Source organism: Schistocerca cancellata, chromosome 2 (assembly GCF_023864275.1).
Source record: "Schistocerca cancellata isolate TAMUIC-IGC-003103 chromosome 2, iqSchCanc2.1, whole genome shotgun sequence".
NCBI lineage: Eukaryota > Metazoa > Arthropoda > Insecta > Orthoptera > Acrididae > Schistocerca > Schistocerca cancellata.
This window is the reverse complement of record NC_064627.1, coordinates 254,400,308-254,424,238: the sequence shown is the minus strand read 5'-3', so window position 1 is coordinate 254,424,238 and position 23,931 is coordinate 254,400,308. Positions and strand designations below refer to the sequence as shown.

At 42.1% G+C, this 23,931-nt stretch overlaps 1 protein-coding gene across 1 annotated transcript; it reads right to left on the bottom strand.

The window, feature by feature from the left end:
- Positions 1 to 4,544: 4,544 nt before the first annotated feature.
- Positions 4,545 to 22,252, bottom strand: LOC126152909 (inactive glutathione S-transferase D3-like). The gene is made up of 6 exons (XM_049916035.1): positions 22,076 to 22,252; positions 8,626 to 8,684; positions 6,315 to 6,450; positions 5,640 to 5,642; positions 4,962 to 5,123; positions 4,545 to 4,685 (listed from the first exon to the last, which is right to left on the bottom strand). Exons 1-6 carry the CDS (start codon positions 22,250 to 22,252, stop codon positions 4,545 to 4,547), a joined length of 678 nt encoding a protein of 225 aa, XP_049771992.1.
- Positions 22,253 to 23,931: the final 1,679 nt, after the last annotated feature.

The following is a 23,931-nucleotide window of genomic DNA, read 5'->3' as shown; positions in this document are numbered from 1 at the left end:
CGTTTTAAATCCCCAATCTACAAGCCTTATACCATCGCACTTAAAGACGCTATCAGAGTTTCCGTACGTGAACGAAAAGGAGCAACACTCATATGTAATACACGACACCCTGTATGGAGTACGTGATGTTACATCGGCAGGGCCAAATCAACTTTAAAGGGAATTATGGTAGAAAAATATACAGAGATTTAGTAAGAAGACTAAAGCGTTTGGAATATGAGCCATTTCAACAAGTAATTATAGATATGTTTAATTGTATGTAGTTGTTTTGAGTGTCTCATTACACATGTTTATTTGGAAGGGACTGTTATTTAACTGTGACTTGCGTTCCTCTGTTTTTAAAAGAAAAATTTTGACTTTCTGTTACTGGGAGGCATTTCTTTCAGGGATGTGTGACTGTTGTGGGTGAGTATTTGTTGTAAGTTTAAGATACAGTAAAGAAAACCAAAGAAAAATTTAGAGTGGGAATTAAAGTTCAGAGAGAAGAAATAAAAACTTTGAGGCTCGCCGTTGACGCTGTTACTCCGCCAGAGACGGCAAAGGACTTGGAGGAGCAGCTGAACGGCATGAACATCAACAAAAGCAAACCAACCATTTTGGAATGCAGTCGAATTAAAGCAAGTGATGCCGAAGAAATTAGATTAGAAAACGAGATACTTTAAGAGGTAGATGAGTTTTGCTATTTGGCCAGTAAAATATCCGATGATTACAGGAGCAGAGAGGATAAAAATGTAGACTCACGACGGCAAAAAATGCGTTATTGCGAAATTTGTTAAATCGAATATAGATCTTCTGAAGGTATTTGTATGCTTCTAAAATGTGATGCTACAGAAATGTTCTGAAGATTAGATGAGTAGATTTCGTAAATAATGAGGAGAGAAATGATGAGAAAAGAAATTCGTGGTACAACTTAACTCAGAGAAGGCATCAGTTGATTGGACACATTCTGAGTCATTAAGGGATCACTATTTAGTATTGGAAGGAAGAGTGAGGGTGGAGGTAAAATCCCGGAGGGACACCAAGAGATTAATACAGTTAGCAGTATCAGAAAGATGTAGGCTGCAGTAGTGATTCGGAGATGAAGAGGCTTGAAAAGTAGACTAGAATGAAGATCTGCATCAAACCAGTTTTCGGACTGAAGGCAGCAACAACAGCACGAATGGAGCATTGGGGATGTAGTTTTTGAATTTTTTTTTGTAGCTGCGCGTTGCAGAGGAAATCGTATGAAGATAATCGGAACCGGAAAACACGTGAACATATAGTTGTGCGTTTTGGAAGTCTCCCGGTTAATTTAAAACTGGAAGGGAAATTACTATGGAGAAAGATATGAGTGATACCGTAGAAAACCTCAAAGAGGAACAGGACAGCAGTCATTGCAGGGAAGGTAACTTGATCTCCACACTATATTCCTCATTGAAGAATATTAACTGTTATATAGAGGATGTCCTATCAAATGAAAGACTTACTTTTGAGAATTTATTCCCGAACATCATAGTAACGAATGAGCTTAGCGTAAATGAAACAAAAGGAATTGTCTGAACAGAATGTAATACGTGAACAGGGGGAGTTGGAGGGAGATCAAGCCCTGACTCAACGATTAGCTGACATGGAAAGAAAACTGCAGAACCAATCGCTTAAGTTTCGGCAAACGGTGTCAGATGTTGGTGGTCGCAAACAGTTGTTGAACACGAACTGGTCGGTTTACCTACTGAACTGCTAGAAAAAAATGGACTGCATTGCAGCGTCAGAGTTAGTCTTAAAGGAAACAGAATATAATCCAACAGAGCTGTGAAATGAGGTGACGGAAGCCAACTCTGGCTTGCAACCAACCTGTATGGAGCTTGCAACACAAGAGACTAAAGGAATTCCGGTAATGGAAAAAGCAATATCAAATGAAGTGGGCGAAAATACAGGCCACTGAAGGAGAAGGGTTGGTGAAACAGTCGAAAAGGATCGAGAAATAACTGAGCGTCCCAGAGAGATCATACTAGCGATCGTCGGCTTCTCAAATAATTACGGAAGTAAGAAGCCTGAGCGTGAAGACGCAAATGATTCAGCAAGGTGAGCGTACCACATCCACATAGCCATGGGAAAAATGTACCTGGCTGTTTCCATCAACTGGAATGAGAGAAGGAAAAATAGCTACGTTGTAAGTAGATTATATGAAAGTGTGCTCTGTTGGAGCCAAGTGAACTCTGCCAATCAATAAAGAAATTACAGGAGAAGCTTCCACACAGAACATCATCCACCATGAGACATTGCAGGAGTAGGCTTTCACAAGGAATAGCGACAAGAGTTTAACGGACTTCTAACTTTAATACTGCGAATTGAATCGGTATGTCAACGATCCGTTTAAACCTGAAGATCTGGTCACATTTATTAACTTCAAGCTGCCAGAAGATATTAGACAACAACTTGTAACAGTCACTAAAATAGTCAGTCACACTTGGTGCTTCATCACCTGTCAAGAAGCTGAGAGCGACCAAGGGTAATCACTCCCATGGTGCATGTGTGCGTCCACAACCTAGCACGTGGTCTCCGTAACCGCGTGGTATTCTGTAAACTATTGCTCGTTGCAGTGATTTTTGAAGTGTCGTTGCCGACCTAAGGTATGTATCTCATGTAGGTTTGTACACTACGGCCATGTTCCGTTTCTGCTGGTTCTTCCCTATGGTGTCAGCTACGTCTTTAATGAAGACAGGAAAACTTAGGCTTTTGGAGACAGCAGTACACAACTATGATCTTTATGTGTTGGTCTTCACTCTCTTCCCTATGGCGTCAGATACGTCTTTAATAAACGACAGGAAAACTTAGGCTTCAGGAGACAGGAGTACACCACTACGATTTTTATGTGTTGGTCCTAACCCTCTTCCCTATGGCGTCAGATACATCTTTAGCCGTGCCCAGTGGCCAAGCAATTTGAGGCGCTACGTCACGGATTGCGCAGCCCCTCCCGCCGGAGGTTCGAGTCCACCATCGGGCATGGGTGTGAGTGTTGTTCTTAGCACAAGTTACTTTAAGTAGTGTGTGAGTCTAGGGAACGATGACCTCAGGAGTTTGGTCCCTTAGGAAATCACACACATTTGACATATGACATACGTCTTTAATAAACAATAGGCAAATTTAGGCTTCTGGAGACAGCAGTACCCCACTACGATCTCTATGTGTTGGTCTTAACGCTCTTCCCTATGGCGTCAGACACGTCTTCAATAAACGACAAGAAAACTTAGGCGTTTGGTGACAGTAGTACACTAGTACAAACTTTATGTGTTGGTCTCAATGCTCTTCTTTCAACAGACGAATAGCAGATATTCAGTAGCGCTTGAGCCAGATAATCCACTTCTACGTCGAGCTGCTCTGGTTTACAAATCTTACTGACTCTCTATTTGCAAACGTTTCTATAGCGCTACACTATTGCTGCGGATAGTAACTTGAATCCGAATGTAAGTAACGGTCCGTTCGTGAGGGTCCAATAACCATTTTCTTTCATGAAGACTAGTACACACAGAATTTTCATTCAAGTTGTGGTGTCACCGCCAGACACCACAATTGCTAGGTGGTAGCCTTTAAATCGGCCGCGGTCCGTTAGTATACGTCGGACCCGCGTGTCGCCACTATCAGTGATTGCAGACCGAGCGCTGCCACACGGCAGGTCTAGAGAGACTTCCTAGCACTCACCCCAGTTGTACAGCCGACTTTGCTAGCGATGGTTCACTAACAAATTACCCTCTCATTTGCCGAGACGATAGTTAGCATAGCCTTTAGCTACGTCATTTGCTACGACCTAGCAAGGCGCCATTACCAGTTACTATTGATGCTGTAAAACATGTACCGTCAAGAGCGATGTTCACCAATTATGGATTAAAGTTAAGTATTCGAGCAGCTACCTATTATTTTTGCTAGTCTCATTCCCTGTCCTGTTCCAGACCTCACGCCAGCCTGCGTGAGCTTAAACGCGTGCCTTTCGGCTTCCTCCTAGTGGATTGGCTGTCTTGCCAGTCTACAACACAAGTTACATTGATTTGCCACTTGCCTCTCCCTCCTCGACGAGCAGAATCTTAGTACCATTTTTAAGGCGTTTATGAAGACAGCCTAATTTGTCTTTGCTATTGTACCAACAACACGAAGGTATAGTCTACGTATACGAGCAAGACGTTCGTTCTTTTTGACAGCATTTCTCTGTGCCTGTTCTTAGACTTTTTCCATAAAGACGTTTGCTGGAATTGAGCTTAAGGAGCTCGCAAAGGCCTTGTTGTACCGAATGTGAACTTATTCGCCTTAGCTCAGACAACATTTAAAACCACTGTGAGCTCCGGTTGCTGATAGACACAGACCAGGAAAATACTTCGAGCCTCACATACTTTTAACCTGCAGGGAATTTGCGGAACTACACACACTCCGTATGCTGCATATTTAAAAATTCATTCTGGAAAGTGTTTCATCCTTTGAAAATAATGTGCACATATTGTTAATAAACTTTTTTTGACTAGATAACTGTTACCACTTTATTACATAAATACAAAATCTGTAGGTAGTAGGTGCTTTTACTTCTGTTCCATTTTCTTAAAGCCCTCACGTAATTCTTTCAGGCTTTCTCCGTATTTTGGATGGGAACTTTCAACGCGTGGAAGCCACTCCTTGATGTTGGGCTGCTTCGTAGGGTCAATTCCACTTTCTGGAACAAACTGAAATGAGAGGTAACATCAGCATCCAAATAATTGTTGAACATACGTATTTTGGTTGTCTAAATTAAATAATTTTTCTTAGTTTCATAGAAATTGTGCCTGATGGTGTCACTCAAACTTTAAGGATATTTCTGCTGAGCTAAAGCGAGAAAATTTCGACGACTCATTTTAGGCAACCCCTCAGGACGTTTGAAATCAAAATTAACTGTTTCTTATTAGATAGGTTGTTCGTATGTTCTTAACTTTTTAAAAGTTGAATTGATAGCTTTACGTTACCTCTAATGCCGACAAAGAATTGGCGACCGCATAATCAGCAAGTGTGATCTTGTCTCCTGCCAGCCACTGTTTGCCATCCAGCATTCGGTTTAAAGTTTCCAGACCTTCATTTACTTTATCGATGCTGCCGGTATCCACCTGTTCGCCATAAAATTTTGGCCGCTGTTGACAGGAAATTAACGTAAATGCAGATCTCAGGAAGTGCAACGATATAGTAAGAACGTGGGTTCTAAAAAGAACAAGACATGAAAAGAAACTGAAGGTACACAAAATGAGATTCAGATAGAGAAGGTGGAAATGCATCAATAATGTAACGTTTACTTTACACATCATGTCCATACAATCAACCACGTAACCGAAACTATTAAAATTGTAATCAAAGACGTGTTAAGTAATCCAAATAATGAAATAATTACTGTGCTTACAGCATAGCAAGTATGTTCTCGCACAAAATAATTACATGCGATAAGAAATTATTCTTCTGAAATGCGAGTGGTTCAAGGGGAAATTTGTTTTTTTTTTTTTCACAAGGAAAAATCGAAGTTTAAAAAAATAAAAAAAATTAATACTTAATGAGGAAATTCAAAATGAGCCCCTTTCTCCTAATACAACTTCCCTTTTTTCATGCAGAGTTGATTCAATCTTAAAGATCAGTAGTGTAAAACAAACTATGCGAACAAACTACAACTTTAATTAGGTTGTGCCCCACCGCTACTACGAAATGAATACGTCTAAAGTAATTCTGAGATCAATTATGAAACCTGCACTGCACCAACTAAAGGCCGAGACTTGAACAAGTGAACCTAGTGACTATCGACTTCCAGCAAGCAGGAAGGGGCATGAGGCCGTGTTCCGATGAAGCCCGTTTTTCGAGTCTTTGCTCAAAATAGATTACCCGTGATTTGTGCGCTTCACGTGACTGCGTGTAAGCCAGCCGCCAATCACATAGCGAGTGGGTTGGTTACGTCAGTGACATTGTGGCTGTGGCGAGTGTGTTGTCCTAAAATGCTTAGCATGATCCAGATTGCGCATGTTCACAGAGAGGCAATTGTTGTATCGGTTGCTAACTTTACAGTGAACATTCAGTTCCACATTCGACAGGTTACTCTGCAATTGTAACAAATGATTTGAAGATGGGCAGCTGGTTCGAAACCAGTCACATTAAAATAAAGGAGAGATATCTGGTCACTGAATTTGGGCACTTTTTTAAAATTACGGTCATTTATCGAAAGGAAACCATGGAATTAAAAATAAAAGTATGTTATTACTCCTTTCCTAATTTTGACGATACTAAACAAAAACAGAATGTGATTCAGTTTTTTGTATGAAAGGCAATAATGTAATACTTAGGGCAACATTGAAAATTCTGTTGTACAAATCTTGATCAAAAAACAGCCTCTGATCGACAAGGACACGTTTGTTTACATCCTTCGGGTAGAGAGAGTCATCCTTCGCGTACTTTGAGATGAGGTACATGGCAATAGAACGGCTGTTGACAGACCACCAAGTTATTAGAAACATACAGGCTAAGACATAAATTCTATGATGTCACTGTACATTGGCACACATAGTGAGATCATGGTGTTAATTTATTACGTCTGTATGATTCCCTACCGAATATCTAAACAAACATTCTGTTTGTCTCTCTGAAGGCGAGAAGTTCCATACAACTTGTTTCAGCAGCAAACTTTAGGTTAGCAATGCTACCACCTTTATGGTAAGTGTAACCACAATTACAATGACCTCAATACAGTAAGCGGTCTAAGAAGTGAACTGGTGTTGCTGCAACTATCTGCTGATTACGTGCCTCAGCTGGAAACCAGTGAAATTATTTATACATTACATCTTCTTAATGTGCTGTAACTGATGTATCAATAACTTGCATCAGGCACAATACCTGCAATCTTTAGTGAATGATTCGGTATATATCTAAACTAGATTTTCGGCAAATGACAGTCTGTAGAGGGAAAGGTAATTGTTTGACACTTTCAGTTCTTGACCAGACACGGAATTTTTGTTTGCCTGTTAGTATATTAAACAAAGATCTGTGTGTTTGCTGCACGAGGAGAAACGCCGTTGGTCAGACAGTGGTGGATCGCTAGACTCTGCTTGTTGTGAGGCATAAATGATCTGAAGATGCTCTTTATCGTCTTTAAATGGAAGAGGGTAGAATTGGACGAATAGTGGATACACAACAACTGTTTCTTCTAGAATATTTAATGTCTCAAAAGACAAACCTCTGTATTTATTACACATGGGATAATTATATCTCGGAAGTTAGATATCAATGAAACAGTATATGTTATTGTGTTAGGTAAGTTAAAATAAAGTAGAGATAAAACCGTAATGGAGGGTACACATCACGTAACTAGATAAATAATAAAGTTACATTACTAACAGAAGTATTACCAGCAAGCTTGCTGCATAGATCCTCGAAGAAGCAGTTATGGTTGGTTGCGGGTTAGAGGCTGTCGAGAATGTTTGATTGAAGCTCCTCTGTGTCATAAAAGCTCTGCGTACACAACGCTTTGCTTGGTATTACATGGTGATATACTGGCATAATGTCAGCCTCTTGACTTAGAGGATTATGCCCGTTCTTTACTGCATTCATTTCTTCTTAGTGGTCTATATTTTTGTAGAAAGTTCTTAGCGGGTACTTCAGGATACTTCTATTCGCGAATATATGTTTTCTGTTTGGATAGACTATCTGCAGTTTTGATCAAACACATTTTAGCTAGCCGTTTATTGCTTCGCATTTCTGTCAGTAGCTCTACTATTCGGCCTGCTACAGGATGACTCATTTTTCCGACGTTGACGATCTTTAGCATTACAGGAGCTGGTTTAGAATCAGATAGACCTTCTATAGTTTCTCCCTTTTTTTAAGTCTGAAACCAGTACCTGGAATCTTGACGGCAGCTAATGTGAGGTTTCTTTCTCATCAAACATGTTTCACTGCTTCATATATATAAAACATTAGACCAATTTTCACATACGTGCCTTCTCTAAGATCCTTCAATCATAAATGTTATAGCTTTCTTTGTATTGACAGAGTATGACGAAACTGGAATTAAGATTTAAGTTCTTCGAGCTTATTTTTTGCGCCTGTTTCGCTCTAATGCACCGTATGTTCTTCTTTATAAAGCTCAGTGTTTGGTACTGCTTACCAGACACTTTCCTTATTTTTAAGAATTGTTAAAGGACTTGGAGCTTCTGCCTACTACCTCAGTTTATCCATAGAGTTTTCATATTTATCATTTTGTAATTTGTGCGTGTGGTTCATTACTTGGTAACATGTAAGTATTTCAGTTAATCGTCGTGAACTGTAAAAGCCATACATGATTTTTTTCTAGTAGACTGGCCACACTGAACAAGAACTATACCACAAACGTTGTTACCGAAACGCAAAGCAAACATTAATATATTTTTTTCTGTTTAATATTGTTTTTCGTCAGTATCCCAGTGACAGCTGTGGGCTGAGGATGACACGACGGGTTGTCGGTACTGTTGGGCCTTCTTGGTCTGTTCGGGCAGAGTTTAGTTTTAGTTCATCAGTATCAGACGTACTTCTCACAAATCTTGTGTTGTCTTTCTCCATCTCAGTCAGTCGTTAGCTAACGGTCACTATAGATTTGATACATAATTGTAACTAATAATTAATGCTTACCTTTCAGCAAGATACAGGCCATTGTCTTCCAGTGCAGGTTTGGTATGCTGAGGAAATTTCTGAAATGATCGAGAAATATATAGTATTTAAGTTTGCGTAAGTATTACCTAAGACGACACAGACACTAAAAGGTGAACTAAGAAAGAAAGCATACAATTCAGTTATTTATAAATTCTTTGCATGAATCTTCATATCATAAAATGGAAACATAACAATGACAATTTCCGAATTCTGTATTCATTGCAGCATTTGTGATCTTCATAAGTGACAGATTGTTATACTGACGGATACGAACTGACCTCCAGATGCCACGGTGGATTATGTGCTACGGTATTCATACTTGACTCATTTGCCGTAAGATATATAACTCACGTATGAGCAACGGAACTTGATGTAGCAGTCATGTTGAAGAGAAAACTGTAGTTCGAGATGTCAGTCGACCAAGAAGTCGTTTGCATGACTTTCCCACACAGATAAGATAATATACGATATTTCAGTATATTATATGACGGCCATTTCATCGGACCGAGACGTATATCACACTTCGTCTCGGAAGCTACATGGGCCCAGAGGATTTCACTGGTATGCCATGAGTACGTGAACCACAGTGAATTCGTTGCTATCAGGATGAAACGATGTGGTCAATACAACGTGTATGCCTTGGTTGTGGTCATCCTTGAATTATGTTTGCAACGGCGGATGCAAGAGCCACCGACCAACAACTACTTCATAAATTATCTGAAGCGAACGCCGAAATTCAGTCTAGATCTCACCGCTGTGGATTTCAGGAGCCTTCGCACAACACTTTTCTTAACTTGAAGTATTGTAACCAGTGAAGGTGATGAGAGGCTCAGGCGCCGACTGCGAAACGATGGAAGTTCGCAGGAAGCGCCCAGCCAGAGGGAACCACTTCAGCGGAACACTTATCAGCATAACGGAGGTCGCTCTGCGACGGAACCACCGAAAGGCGCACAGCTCGTATCGCGTGGGCTGAGCCCCTGGTGCAGGAAAGTACGGTATAAGCGAAGTAGCCGAACGGACCTTGTCCTTCCCAGAGCGATTTTAACAGACTCCCACTTCTTTATTTCCATATTTCCTGTCACATTTTGCTGGCTCCTACGTATCCCTTGGCGACTTCAGGGCTCCTCTCCTTCCCCATTTTGACCTTGACCTAGCCTCCATCCTAGCTATGAATTACGCGAATCCCATATTTTCATTACACTCTAAATGGTTCAAATGGCTCTGAGCTCTATGGGACTTAACATCTGTGGTCATCAGTCCCCTAGAACTTAGAACTACTTGAACCTAACTTACCTAAGGACATCATACACATCCATGCCCGAGGCAGGATTCGAATCTGCGACCGTAGCGATCACGCGGTTCCAGACTGAAGCGCCTAGAACCCCACGGCCACACCGGCCAACCATTACACTCTCCCACTTTATACTTACCCCCTCAAGCCTACCAACCTGTACCCAATAGCCGCATTAATACAAACTACACGAAAAGAACCAATAAATATCCTTTCTTTCGATTAATTCTCCGAAATGCGCCCCCCCCCCCCCTGTACTAGTGTAATAAGTACATTTTTTAACTTCCCAGCAAGTAATTTTTAAAATTTTCTTACAAAGTTTTCCTTTGAGTCACTGTAAATGTCATAACTAAAAAGCGTCCTTACAAGTATTTTTAAAGAAGAACGTTACACAACCCAGCCTTTTAAACTTTTTAACCCACGTTTCCACCAAACTCTTTTGGCTGAAATGCAGAATATTATTCCGCTGCCAGTCCATCTTTGTCCCATGGGATGAGGGAATGAAATTACAATAAAGAAATAAAAAACGGAACTGGATACTTAGGTTAAATATGCAAGGTGAATCACCTAAAACTTACACAGCAAATATTGCGGAAATGGAAAGTGCTGTTGATGTGCACTTGTCAAACATTGAAATGTAGGCAGGACTTTTATTTCTAGCCAATCTACAGAGTGTAACAATACATCGAGTGCGCACTTCTTGTGCAAACATACACTTTTAAATGAGACAGTGCCTATTGGTTCAAAATGGCTCTGAGCACTATGGGACTTAACTGCAGCGGTCATCAGTTTCCTAGAACGTAGAACTACTTAAACCTAACTTACCTAAGGACATCACACACATCCATGCCCGAGGCAGGATTCGAACCTGCGATCGTAGCGGCCATGCGCCTAGAACCGCTTGGCCACTCCGGCCGGCAGTGCCTATAGACTTTAACGAACTAAAAGTAGAGTAAGTTACAATATTAGTGGTGTTTGTTGCAGTATTCTAGTGCAAGTGTTTTATGAGATACCGTATTTTGAAAAGTTCACAGACTGACGCTTTACAATGCCTGTGTAGCGTACACTTAAGAGCAACACAAGTGCGCACACTAGTTATGTGGATTGTGATTAGTATCGAGACACATGACCATTGTCCGTTGTGCTCAAAAGGACTACCGGCAGTGGCAATAGACGCTTCTAGTCTGATACGGAATGACTGTTGCACACACGCTATCATTTCAGCGGAGATGTCCGAGCAAGTTCTAGTAATACGTCGTTACATATCACGAAACGTAGTTGGTATGTCCTCGTAGACAGCGTTTTTCAGCATTACAGTCAGAGGAATGTCTACATCCAATCCAACGATTTGGAAACAAGTCATTAAGACCTGCTGTAGTACTTACTGCACTATGGACTGTACAGCCATAATGTTCATACCACAGGTTCCTTCTAGACTGCAGAAGAACATGTTCAAGCATCCGTGCAAGATGGTCTGTTAGGATGATGCGATGCTTGTGCGCGTTCAGTGTTCCGTCTATGCACCACGGGCCTACGAGCTGGTAGTTCACAATCCCACACCACACGTTTACACTCCGCGGACGCTGACGTTCCGCCTGACGAAGCGAACTGGGTTTGTCAGCAGACCAGCAGTGCATGTCTCGGCGGGTTAACTGGCCATGATTCGTAAATGTGGCTTCACTAAACAAGATACGTGATATAGCTGGAGTGTCCTGTCTTAAGGCCCAAGTACAGAAGTTACCATGATTCTCATAATCGTGGCCAAGCAGCTCTAGATGGAGAGAGATGGAACCTATGTCGATGGAGAATGCGTGGGATACTTGCCTGACTGTCACTTCCTCGTCCGGGTCACCTGCAACAGCAGCATGAGCATTAATTCCCCCCCCCCCCCTTGCGTCGTCACTCGTTTCCTTCTCTTAACGTTGTCTAACTGTTACACTACCACTTTCACGTAACTGGTTGAAGAAGTTGACAAATAACTGCCGAGATGTGACCTCTGTTGGGATATCTTCCCGCATACAGCGTACAAGAACGAACTGCATTCTTCCTACAGTTTCCATACACTAGAAGCGTGTCGGCTTTCTCTCCACTGGTAAATCCCATTGCCCACTCACGACGTAATGCTTAGACTGTTACACTCTAACCCAACTAGCAAGTCTCAATGCTCTCAAGGAAGACACAAGCACACTGTAAGCAAACATAACAACATCGTACCTAGCAGGTACGCAAGTTAAATGGCACAAACAAGTATCGGTGCGGTAACTTTTCAAACTACGGTATTTCGTAAACGACTAGTACTAGAATCCTGCAACAGACACCACTGACATTCTAAAGTACCCCGATTTTACTTTGTTGATGTCAATAGGCACTTCTCCATTTAAGAAAGTGCATGTTTGCACAAAATTACACTTTTTAAGTATTATTACAATCTGCTTACTGGTAATAATACGAGCCCCTGACTGCCAATCCATTCTGTGCAAACCGCACATTCATTTCCGCAATATTTGCAGTGTAAGTTTTCGCTGATTCACCCTGTATAAAACCTTTGGCTGGCGAGTGGTTTTACCCGCTGTCAGCACGCCCCTTCGCGGGGAAAAGAAATAACAATAAAGAAAAGAAACTGGGCTGGCAGTTTGAAGCTGGATGAAAAGTTTCCATTGCTTAAACTATAGCACTACTAGGACTCTAGACTGCTGGGGCGGTGTACGGGTGTTGGACTCTGCATCAGTTTACCTGTGTGCTGCGGTCTGGCGAGGCTTGTGATTTTGCACTTGACTCTATCCCTTTCCTCTCCGTTTCGCGCTAGCCTGCGTCGACTAGGTCGCTTCGCTTCGCAGAGTGTGCATGTGTTTGTACACTATATGATCGAAGCTATCCAGACACCCCTGTATAACGCAGAACCGAGCACCAAATGGCACGAGAGGAGGATTCCCATTGTAAAAGTAGGTCGGCAGTACTGAGGTCTCAGCAGTGAAGCACAAATAGCAGAATGAGTTGGTCACGAGAGTTTAGGCACATCGAAAATGGACTAATCATCAGATGTCACCTGAATAACCAATACATCAGGGTCATTTCAACCTATCTAAAGCTGCTCAAATCGAGTGACAGGGAAGTGATTCCGGACTGATAACGCAAAGGAACAACCAGAGCTAAACAAGACGAGGACCTCACGTACCTATCTAAAGCTGCTCAAATCGAGTGACAGGGAAGTGATTCCGGACTGATAACGCAAAGGAACAACCAGAGCTAAACAAGACGAGGACCTCACGTACCTATCTAAAGCTGCTCAAATCGAGTGACAGGGAAGTGATTCCGGACTGATAACGCAAAGGAACAACCAGAGCTAAACAAGACGAGGACCTCACGTACCAATGGAAAAGAACCGTGCAGGATTGCGGAGAGTGGTTGTAGAAAATCGCATCGTATCAGCAGAAGGACCCACTCGTAAGTTTCAACGTGCTAACAGCAGACCAGCTACCACAATGAGTGTGCGTAAGGAGTAAGAAATATGATAATACTGCACGAAATACTACAATCAGCCACAGGCTGACATCTTGCAAGTTTAACATTAAATTTTAGGACGCAGACCTACCGTACTCTCCAACCAAAATGGATAAAATAAAAAGTATGGCTGCAGGGACCGAGCAGACCCACAGAAGCCACCCATTTCCGAAACACTTGAGTGGTCTAAGAGCGACGCCAGTGGACGGTGGAGGACTAGAAAGGAATGGTTTGCAGTGATGAGTCATGCTATAGCTTGTGGTAATCCCATGGAAGCTTAGACTTTGCCGAATGCCTGTAGACAGCTACTTTTTCATGGTTACGTTGTGATCTCTTTTTTACGCCTAAGAAAATGCTTAATGCAGACTTATATGTACACACTTAACAGCACTGAGTACTGCATACTGTTGTTTAAGTATTCGGAGACGATAACTGTTCCTGTCGGCTTGACAATCCATCCTATCATAAAGCAGCAACTGGGAGGCAGTGGGTTGTGCACAATAACAGTCTTGAAATGAACTGACCTCCCCAGAGTCCCAATCTCAACCCAATGGAACACTTTTAAAATGAAACAGAACGTGGACTTCGACGTATGCTCCAGTATCCAGCAGCACTACCTTCTCTGAATTCAACTATTCAGGAAGACTGGGCTGCCATTCCTCCATGGACATTCAGACACCTCACTGAAAGTGTTTGAAATGCCCACTAGTGCACTGAAGGGAAAAAATAGTAACACCAAGAAAAAGTTATGTGACATAAACGAAAGACGGTAGCCGGCCGGGGTGGCCGAGCAGTTCTAGGCGCTACAGTCCGGAATGGCGCGACCTCTACGGTCGCAGGTTCGAATCCTGCCTCGGTCATGGATGTGTGTTATGTCCTTAGGTTAGTTAGGTTTAAGTAGTTCTAAGTTCTAGGGGACTGATGAGCTCAGGAGTTAAGTCCCATAGTGCTCAGAGCCATTTGAACCATTTCTGAAAAACGGTAGGGGTGTTTCTACATTTGAAAGATGATGTATATTAAATTTCGCACCAGTGGCATAAGAGTGGCGCTAGTTACGGCACTATGAGGATGTAAATCAGGTTTGCTTCAGATACATGCTTTAACTGTCTTGAACCTTGATTACCCGTGAGACTGGACATGCTGAGTTGATGTTAATCAAGAATCTCTTTAAGGCGGCAACCACACCACTGTCAACACCTCGCTGAGTTTGAACCAGATCGTGTAATAGGGCTACGAGAAGCTGGATGTTCCTTGTGCGATACTCCAGAAGGACTTGCGAGGAATGTAGCCGCTGTACATGACTGCTGGTAGCGGTGGTCACGAAAATGTAGGGTCACAAGAACATCGAGCTCTGGACTGCCACGTGGCACTACTGAGAGGAAAGACTATCATGTTCGGTTGTATGGCTCAGGCTTGCCACAATGCATCGTCCGCCCCGATAGCTGAATGGTCAGCGTGATGGACTGCCATTCTGAGGGGCCCGGGTTCGACTTTCAGTTGGGTCTGGAATTTTCTCCGCTCAGGGACTGGGTGTTGTCTTCATCGTCATTTCATCCCCATCCGGTGCGCAGGTCGCCAAATGTGGCGTCTAATGTAATATGCCCTGCACCAAGGCGATCGTACCTGTCCTGTAAGGGGGCTCCCGGTCAATGACGCCAGACGCTCATTTGGCTCAAATGGCTCTGAGCACTATGGGAATCAACTGCTGAGGTCATTAGTCCCCTAGAACTTAGAACCAGTTAAACCTAACTAACCTAAGGACATCACAAACATCCATGCCCGAGGCAGGATTCGAACCTGCGACGCTCATTTCCATTACCACAATGCATCTGCATCAGCAATTTGAGCAGCAGTTGGCACCACAGTGACGCAACTAACTGTTACAAATCTGTTACTTCAAGAACAGCTCCGGGCCAGACGTCGTGCATTGTGCATGTCACTGAACACAAACCGCGTCTGTGTGAGAGTTCAGTGCTGACGAGCTACAGCTCGTTGGAGGGCAAGGTGGAAGTCTCTTTTCTGATGAAACCTGGTTCCGCCTCGGTGCCAGCAATGGCTGTGTGTTGGTTATGAGGAGGCCAGTTTAGTGCCTGCATCCACCCTGTCTCTGTGGTGGACACACTGGACCTGCATCTGGTGTTGTGGTCTGGGGTGCGATTTCGTATGACAGCAGGAACACTCTCGCGGTTGTCCCCTGCACCCTGAATGCAAATTTGTATATTCTTCTGGTGATTCGACCTGTTGACCTGCCATTCATAAACCGTATTCCAGGGGGTGTTTTCCAACAGGATAACGCTCGTCCACATACCGCGGTTGTAAATCTACAGATTGTCGACACGTTGCTTTGAGCTGTTAGATTATCACATCTGTTTGCAATTAAGCACATGTGGGACAACTCCAGTGTCATTCACAACCATCGTTAACCGTCCCTTGACTGACCAAATGCAAAAGGCATGGAACTCCATGGCACGAACTGACATCCGGCGTCTGTACAACAAATCCATTTGCATGCTTGCATTCAACATTCTGGCGGTTGCTTTGGTTATTAATGTACCACCATTTTACATGTGCAATGCGCTATCTTCCGCTTACAATGACCTGTGATCATGCAAGTTAACCACTTAAGTATGGTACCTAGACAAATGTATTCCAGAAATTTTATTGTTCTCCATTAATTACTTCTTGGCGTTGCGATCTTTATTTCGTCACTGTACGTCAGACAGTTTACGTGTGAAGTTTTTCTGTTTTTTGTCAATAAACGCTGCGCACTGCCGAACTGGGCGAGAAAATCTAGGGATCCATCAGGAAAATACTGCATTCACAAATTAACAGAGGACGCTAGACTGTGAGAAAGTCTGCTCTATAGATAAATTACGTTTTGATACAAGGCGACGGCGGTCTATGAGTATGTCTAGAGAACAGTGAGGCGATCGACCTTCTAGATTCTTTAAAGGATGTTTATGTGGAGCCAAACTGCAGTAGGACTTCACAAACCCCGAGAAATGTAGTTGTTATCATTTATTTAACAAATTCGTTTTTGTTGTTCGGCATATGCATGTTATTTTCAAATTTGAGAATGCAGTGTACAGAGAAAAGACTGCAGAGGGGCGCTCATTAGAGGTGAAAGGAGTGGGAGGAGACTGTTAGCGCGCTAGTTGGCCAGTTCTTCGCGAGTGCTTGTGAGGCTGTTGCAGTACTGTCCAGTGATTCCGCTCACGGGTTTGTCCTCAAGGCGGTGAAAATTTCCTGGGAAAATAAGTTATTTGCGGAAAATGCTACTGGAGTTTTGAATATGTATCTATCCGAATGTTGCAGAACGACAATTTGCAGCAATTAATAGACACAGTGAATTGATGAGTAATAAACCCCGTCCTCTCATGTAACCTACGTTTGAAGAGTCGCTTCTTTATTATTTAATAAAATTAGCTTGTATCCTTTCTCGACTCCAACTACATTTTTACCACTATTTGAATGTAGTCCAACTACAGATTCACCACAATTTGAATGCATTGTTGATAAATTGGGAAATAACAGTGACTCAAACCAAACTGCTATCCCTGAAACGCCACCGATTCTTTGATAATCAATTCTGATACGTATCGTAAATTGCAATAAAGATAAGATGGTCATACAGTAGAAGCAGATACCATTAGTTTAAACCTTCAGCAGTGAACAATGTTAATAATATCGTTTCTCGAATTGCAAGTAACGAAGGACAGTAGCTGCGTTTCGGACTGCTGTATCTCTGATGAATACTGATCTTTTATGAGTTCGAGAAAGCAACTGTTAAGGAACCACCCTAGCCTCTGTCCGGTTGTCCGCGCTCTGATGAGGTCATTTTTACCTGACAGATATTTGGATCCTTATCCTGGAAGTTTCTCGGTCCTTGCTCATGTTAATAGCTCATGGCGCTGTTCTTTTGTCCTCTGCCTACCATTACGACGCTATAGCTTATGACTTTCTCTTCGCTGAGGATGGAACACTGGACAATGTGAAGAAACGGACAGACTAATAATTGGCCTATTAGGAATCGGCGAAAAGAGTTCGTAAGAGAGCGGAGTAACACTCAAGAACCACATGTGTAGATTTCATTTTGGAGAAAGCCTGGTAATCAAGTGTAGAACAGATGGGGACAGGGTGATAGATCAATCATGGTCCAGTTAAAAAAAAACTGAATGAAAGGATATTAAAATATAATTATGTGATTTTAGAGGCTATTGTAAATATGTGTTTGGATTACTTCAGACCCTATTGTGCACTTCGATGTGTTTCGTGGTGGCTAAAAGTTTATGCTAAATATCATCAGTTACAGACGTGTAAGGCTTATGCATCTTCTAAGACACTGATCGCACTAACGGCCCTCTGCTGGATCTATATTGGTAAGGCCTTACATTTAAAGTATGTTTTCTGGACTTTAATTTGTTCGCTTCATTTTGTCTAGCTCGAGCTAGCTTTAGTCAGTGAGGTACATTCACAAATGGTGTTGCAAATTTTTCTTGTTTTAATCTCGGTGTTGTGTTAAAACATATAAAAAGCATTTGTAGATGCGTAGGTGACTGAATAATTTTCTGGTTTCTTAGCATTAGCTTCTAAATGCGTCTTTTGGCGAGTAACGTTAGAAGAGGCTTTAGTTATCTTGGCTTAATTTATTTGTGGTTGGACTATGATATTCTTGTCGACAGCTTTTGCTAAATAGTGTTCCTGTAGTTCGGACCCTCGCGTGACTGTAGCGTGGCTGCCACGAGCAGGGGGACTGTTTTTTTTTCTTTTATTCCACAAAAACAGTAAGAAAAATGGCTAGCTTACAATGAAATGACATAAATAAGGTGAAGATAACTGGAGACATAAATTACAGAATTCATAGAATGAGAAATGATATTCAGTCTTTAGCAGTAGCACACATTTAGAATCTTCAGTGTCACCTTCAACTGGTGGCAGTTCAGCATTCACATTTTCTTCTTCTGCAGCCTGAGATTCCTCATCATCATTTCCCAGACCAGAATTAATCATTCAGTGCATCCTTTATGTGTGTTCCTTCCAGAGTAAATTACGTGGACAGAAGAGCAGTCCCGAACAGAGACATCGCGAAGTCCTTCACTGCCTTGTAATTTTTCGTCAGTTCCAGCCTTATAAACGCAGTTCAAGATCTTCCTTTATAACAGGCATTAGATGTTTGTTGTCATATTCTTATATCTGCTGTACTACTGATTTATTTTTCATGTGTGACTGGCAGGTGAGGTTAGTTTATGGAAAGTGACCCAATCCATCTCCTTTCCAGGAGGAATCCTCATGTTCCTAACTTATACCCATTCTGTTGAAGACACTTCGGAGCATGTTACCATATTTCTTATTGTGATTCTGATACTTAAGTGTTTTTTCGAATTCATTTTCCATATAGATCTTGTATTCAATATGTTCATCGCTTCCAATATTGTTAAAAATGCAACTTGTATATTTGCCTATTAACCAAATCACTGCGTAATTTTTTGCCTGAGGGTAGTAACCTTCTTCTCGTCTGAAGAAAACGTTGGTCGGTACATCGTTTGCTGAAGTTCTTGTTATTTGAGCAATTTTCTCCCTGATCCACCTCCAGTTGATAATCCGATCTACGCATGTGTAACGATGAGGCACACTACCAACGAGGTTGCATATGCTGCAGAGGTTAGTGTCACTTAAACCTATGCCAAAGAGACGCTCATTAGTACTGATGATGTTGTTGACTACCTTGTACCACGCTATTCTCACGTCAGACGAAAGAACATCACTGTTGATGTTTTTTCAGACCACATTCCGTGCTATTCCAGCATATTTAGTTTCTATGTTGTTTTTCCTTTCATGATTCCGTCTTTCAGCTGAAATCGCCTTTGCTTTAACGTTTTTGGAGTTTAAAAGCTTTTTGCTGCGATAGCTGAGCTCAAGATAATGCTCCCTAATATGTTTTAGTTTAAAACTTATTTTTTGTATATTTATCCGTGGCTCTACACTCTCTGGCCTGACAATGTCGTGTAGTTTTGCTGTAACGCACCCTGGATCGTTACACATTATGCTCCATGTTCGTTTGACATACAGTGCCATCGCTGTAGACTTGATGTCGGTTAGTCCCATTCCTCCATTGCTTAGATGCAAAACTGCTGTCTTTACCGGCACTCAAAACATTTCCCCTTCCGCAAAGACTCTGCTAAGGTGGACGTGATTGTCTTCGGCATCCATGATGGAATGGGGAGAACCTACGCCATGCAGTAGGCCTTGGATAAAATATACGTGTCGATAAACATTATTCTCTGGAACTGGTGTATGCTACGTTGACAGTTTTCAATCAAAGCTCTCTTGATTTTTCTTGCCACCTCCCACCAATTTATTGCTATCATTTTTAAAACGGAAGTTGTTAATGCTATTCCAAGAACTTTGTGTTCATTAACGTGGTTCTCCCACTCAGTGCTCAAGTTAGCAAGCCGCTTTATATTTAGAAATTTACTTTTGTTTTCATTTACCCATGCACCTGATGCGGAACAATATTTTCCTAGTACCATCTCTAGTTGTGTCACATCTGCTTCGTCTCTGATGATTACGCCTACATCGTCCGCGTAAGCACCTACCGCGGTCTTTGTTCCTTAAATGGTAATGCCTGTCAGTCTGTGCTGTAGCTGTCGCAGGAATGGTTCCAGCGACATAACGAACAGGAGCATGGATAAGGGGCTTCCTTGGGTAACATCCCTTTTTATTTCAATTTGTTTTGTCAGTTGACAGTTAACCGAAATTTTTGCAGTAACACCCATTGCCATGTTCTTCATGATGTCGATGGTTTTTGGCAGGAAGTCCATTCGGCGCATTGTCTCTATCAGATATTTGTGATTAATCTGATCAAATGCCTTATGGAAGTCTATGAAAATCAGTCCACATTTTAGCGCAATGACATCGCGATACAAAGCCGCAGTTTGTAAAATCGTCCTTCTAAAAGCACAAGTCTGCTGTTGGCCTATGATGTCAGCGGTGCATGGTGAAAAGTGCTTATTAATTACTCGAGCTATAATTTTATAATCCGAATTTAAAAGCGAAATCGGCCGTAGGTTGTTTATTTTTTTACAGCCTCTGTTCTTCGGGCTCAACACGATTTTGCACTGTTTGAACTCTGCAGGCACTGGCTTTCCCTGTAAGACTTCATTGACAATTTCGGTGAACTTTTCTCCTATTAGGGTCCAAAATCGTTTATAGAACTCAATGGGCAGTTCGTCAAGTCCTGGATATTCCCTAGCGGAGGCGCTGCACACCATTTCCAACACATCTTCCTTGGTGATGTCCGAAGAAATGTTCTTATCATCATCTCGCGCTATTCGTGGAAGATATGTACCAAAGAGCTCAAAGTATTCCTCTTCGTTTGTTTCCCCTGACGCATACATACATACGTTTATTGTACGCTGAGATGTCGTTAATTATTTCCTTCTGGGTGGTGATTATGGTACCACCATCGATTTGAAGTTCATCCATGAAATTTCTTCTTCTATTCTTGGCGGTACAATGCAGCAGTCTCATCTTCAGTGACTGACTTTGCTTTGGATTTTATCTTAAGTTCCTCCAGTTTCTTACGTTTCGGACTTGTTAACTTTGCTTTTATTTGTTTCATGTCTTATAATCTTGTAGGAATTGTATCTGTCTGGTCATAGAGGTCCCTTAGCACGCTGTAGTAGAATTCTACAGTCTGTTTCCTTTCTCTGGCCATATCTGTACTAAAAGATATTAAAACTTTCCTTGGATTCGGTTTCTCTCGTTGGGTCAACCATTCTATCACACTTGGAAAGTTGTTCAGTGAACGGAGACACATTTTCCAAGCTCTGGTTAGGGAATCTTCTAGGTCTTCTTCTGATAATCACGATATATTTAGACTCCACTGGCTTCTTACTCTTCGGGTAGGTTGTGGTGTTAAATTTACGCAGGTCAACAACGCACTGTGATCGGAAAAACTAACGGAAGCAGTATGTGTTTTCAGTACTTTGTCTGCTAAATTTTTCGATACGTAAATCCTGTCAGTTCTACTGCAGGAATTCGCAGCAATATGAGTGAAGTTCACCATTGTTGGGTATTTTATTTCCCACGCATCTTTTAAGTCTAAATCAGAAACAAGACCTCTCAAGTCATTGAAGTTGGGGATTTGATCCTTTCGCCTCAATACACAGTTAAAATCTCCCCCGATTATAAGTTGGAGGTGGTTTTTCCTCAATAAATAATTTACGCTTTCATTAAAGAATGTGGCTCTTGCAGCTCTATTACTGCTGTCAGAAGGCGCATATAAATTGACAATAATAACTCCTGCTACATTTATTCCAGTACCTTAGCCTGAGTCTAATTTCTCAACATCATGCACAGGGATACCTTCTCTAACTAAACTGGCCGTGCCAACACTCGTTTCAGTGGAAATATTGTAAAAATCACCGTAACTGGATAAATTTAATTGTGGGTATACCACTTACTGTAGGAGAGCAATGTCCGTCGCTGACTCATACAGAAACTGTTTCAGAGCAGCTATTTTAACATCTTACTGTATCCTATTAATATTTAACGTGGCAATCGTTTATGACTGTAACATGGGAGTGACTTTTTATTGCCCTAGTCTATCATTTCATGCCATTCCATGCCGAATACTTCCTGAGGATCTGACGGGAGACTACCGCCCCGGTTTGCATTTAAACCTTTCTTTTTACTTTTCTTGCGGTTTGCATTGACACTGGCCTTCACCGAAGATCTGCTCCGCCCACCCATGGAGTAATTTTCCACCGAGGGCCGCGTCAGTGAATCTGAGGGGCAGTCGTGTGCCACCATCTCTTCTGCCAAAGGCGGCGCAAACGCAGTTTGCAAACATTCTTCCAATGCCCAGTCATTTTTGTGATCACTTTCGTTTGCTGTTTGTGTGTTATTGCTGTAAAACTCCACTTCTTCGTTGTGGGATTAGGGCTATGACGTCGCCTGTTGTTGGAAAACACTCACTACCTTGTCAGGTTTGCTTTCAGTTGCATCCGCGAATGAATCTGTCTGCATTGATTGATGTGCCGATACTGCAGCACGGGGTTGTGGCGTCAACAAGAGCAGCGCATTGCCATCTACTGGCGCGTCCAGAGCTACAGAATGGGACTGTGACTTCACTTCGACGTGTTCGGTAGATGGTGGCGTACTCGATTTGCATACTGATATACTTGCATCAGAGTTTGAATCTGTGCTGACAATATTTTCTGAAACAGTAGTTTCCAGTACTGTTTTCTGAATGTCACCTACAGCATTCAGCGACAGGTTGATTTCCTCTTCATCTGTGCTACTGCCGTCACAAGTTCGACGTCTCTTGTTGGTGGCTGTACTACCTTTCGCAGCCGGATTGTCTACAGTGTCTTTCCTAAGTAAAGGTGGGAATGCTTCAAGAGTATTTTGTCCTCCACATTTCCCGTAATGCTGGAACCTTCACCACCCGTCATCTGATTTTCGATCACAATATCCGCCAGTGTTAATCTTTTACGCTGTTGTAAATTATTCTGCAATACAAACACCTTTTTGGGACAGTTTTGCCAGAGATGCCCACTTTCGTTACATATGTGACAAGTCAAAGTCTGTCCATTGTAAATAACGTGCGCTTTGTAACCACAAACCAAAATATGAGATAAAATGTTTTGTTTGACATGCATATGGATAGAACGAACACCACTAAAGCATTGCAATCTATGTTGGCTTGATCATCGTTCATTACCAATTTGCTTGACGTCTCCATAAACAGATAATACGTCTTTTGAGTAGCAGTTTGCTATCTCAGGGGCAAATTAAATACTCTGACTTGTTTATAATCAACATAAGCATTTGCAGTGGTAACTGGACTCACCGAATTATCGTGATGGCGGAATTCAGCTTTTCCTTCGAATTTCTGCAGAATCCGTTCCAGCACCAACGGGAAATGCAGCTTCACCAAAAAAAAACAATATTGCTCCAAGTTGTAATAAGCAGTGTGCGTCTCTTCCGAAGTAATGCCAATGACGTCAACGATCCAGTCATGAATTTCCAGTGAACTTGGCTGAATTTTACGGGTTGCTTTTCAAATCCAAATCTTAGGGTAAACTTTCTGGGAAACTGGTTGCCATGTCAGCAGTTAACAGCTCGTGAAAAGAAGGAAACTAAAATGCTGCATCACCACTATCACAATTTTACACAACTCTGTAACGCAGAAACTGAATAGAAAGTCGTAACATCCAAACAGAAGCGCCACAGCGTGTCAGCTCAGGACGCCGTGAAAGTCGCTATTCTGGTCCCAGACTAACGAAACTTTCGTGTAACTGCTTGTCGAAAGACTATGAACAATAATGGACACCACTTAAAGTTCAACTATCTGTAGTACAACTATATTTTTAAATTATTTCAATGCGAACCAAACTGCGATCTCTGTTAACGATGCTAAGCGGAGATACTAGGAGGCTTGTTAGTGTGACGCCGCTGTGTTTGTGGTGTCGGCTAGTGTCTCGGGC

Bases quoted from the DNA above. Each gene is read 5' to 3' on its own strand.
- LOC126152909 (XM_049916035.1), bottom strand. From the start codon at position 22,252: ATGGTGGCACACGACTGCCCCTCAGATTCACTGACGCGGCCCTCGGTG. The intron at 8,685-22,075 runs GTATTCGGCATG...CGATCATTTCAG, and splicing joins TCCCGTCAGATCCTCAGGAA to AAATTTCCTCAGCATACCAA. The intron at 6,451-8,625 runs GTAAGCATTAAT...GTCTGTCAACAG, and splicing joins GGCCTGTATCTTGCTGAAAG to CCGTTCTATTGCCATGTACC.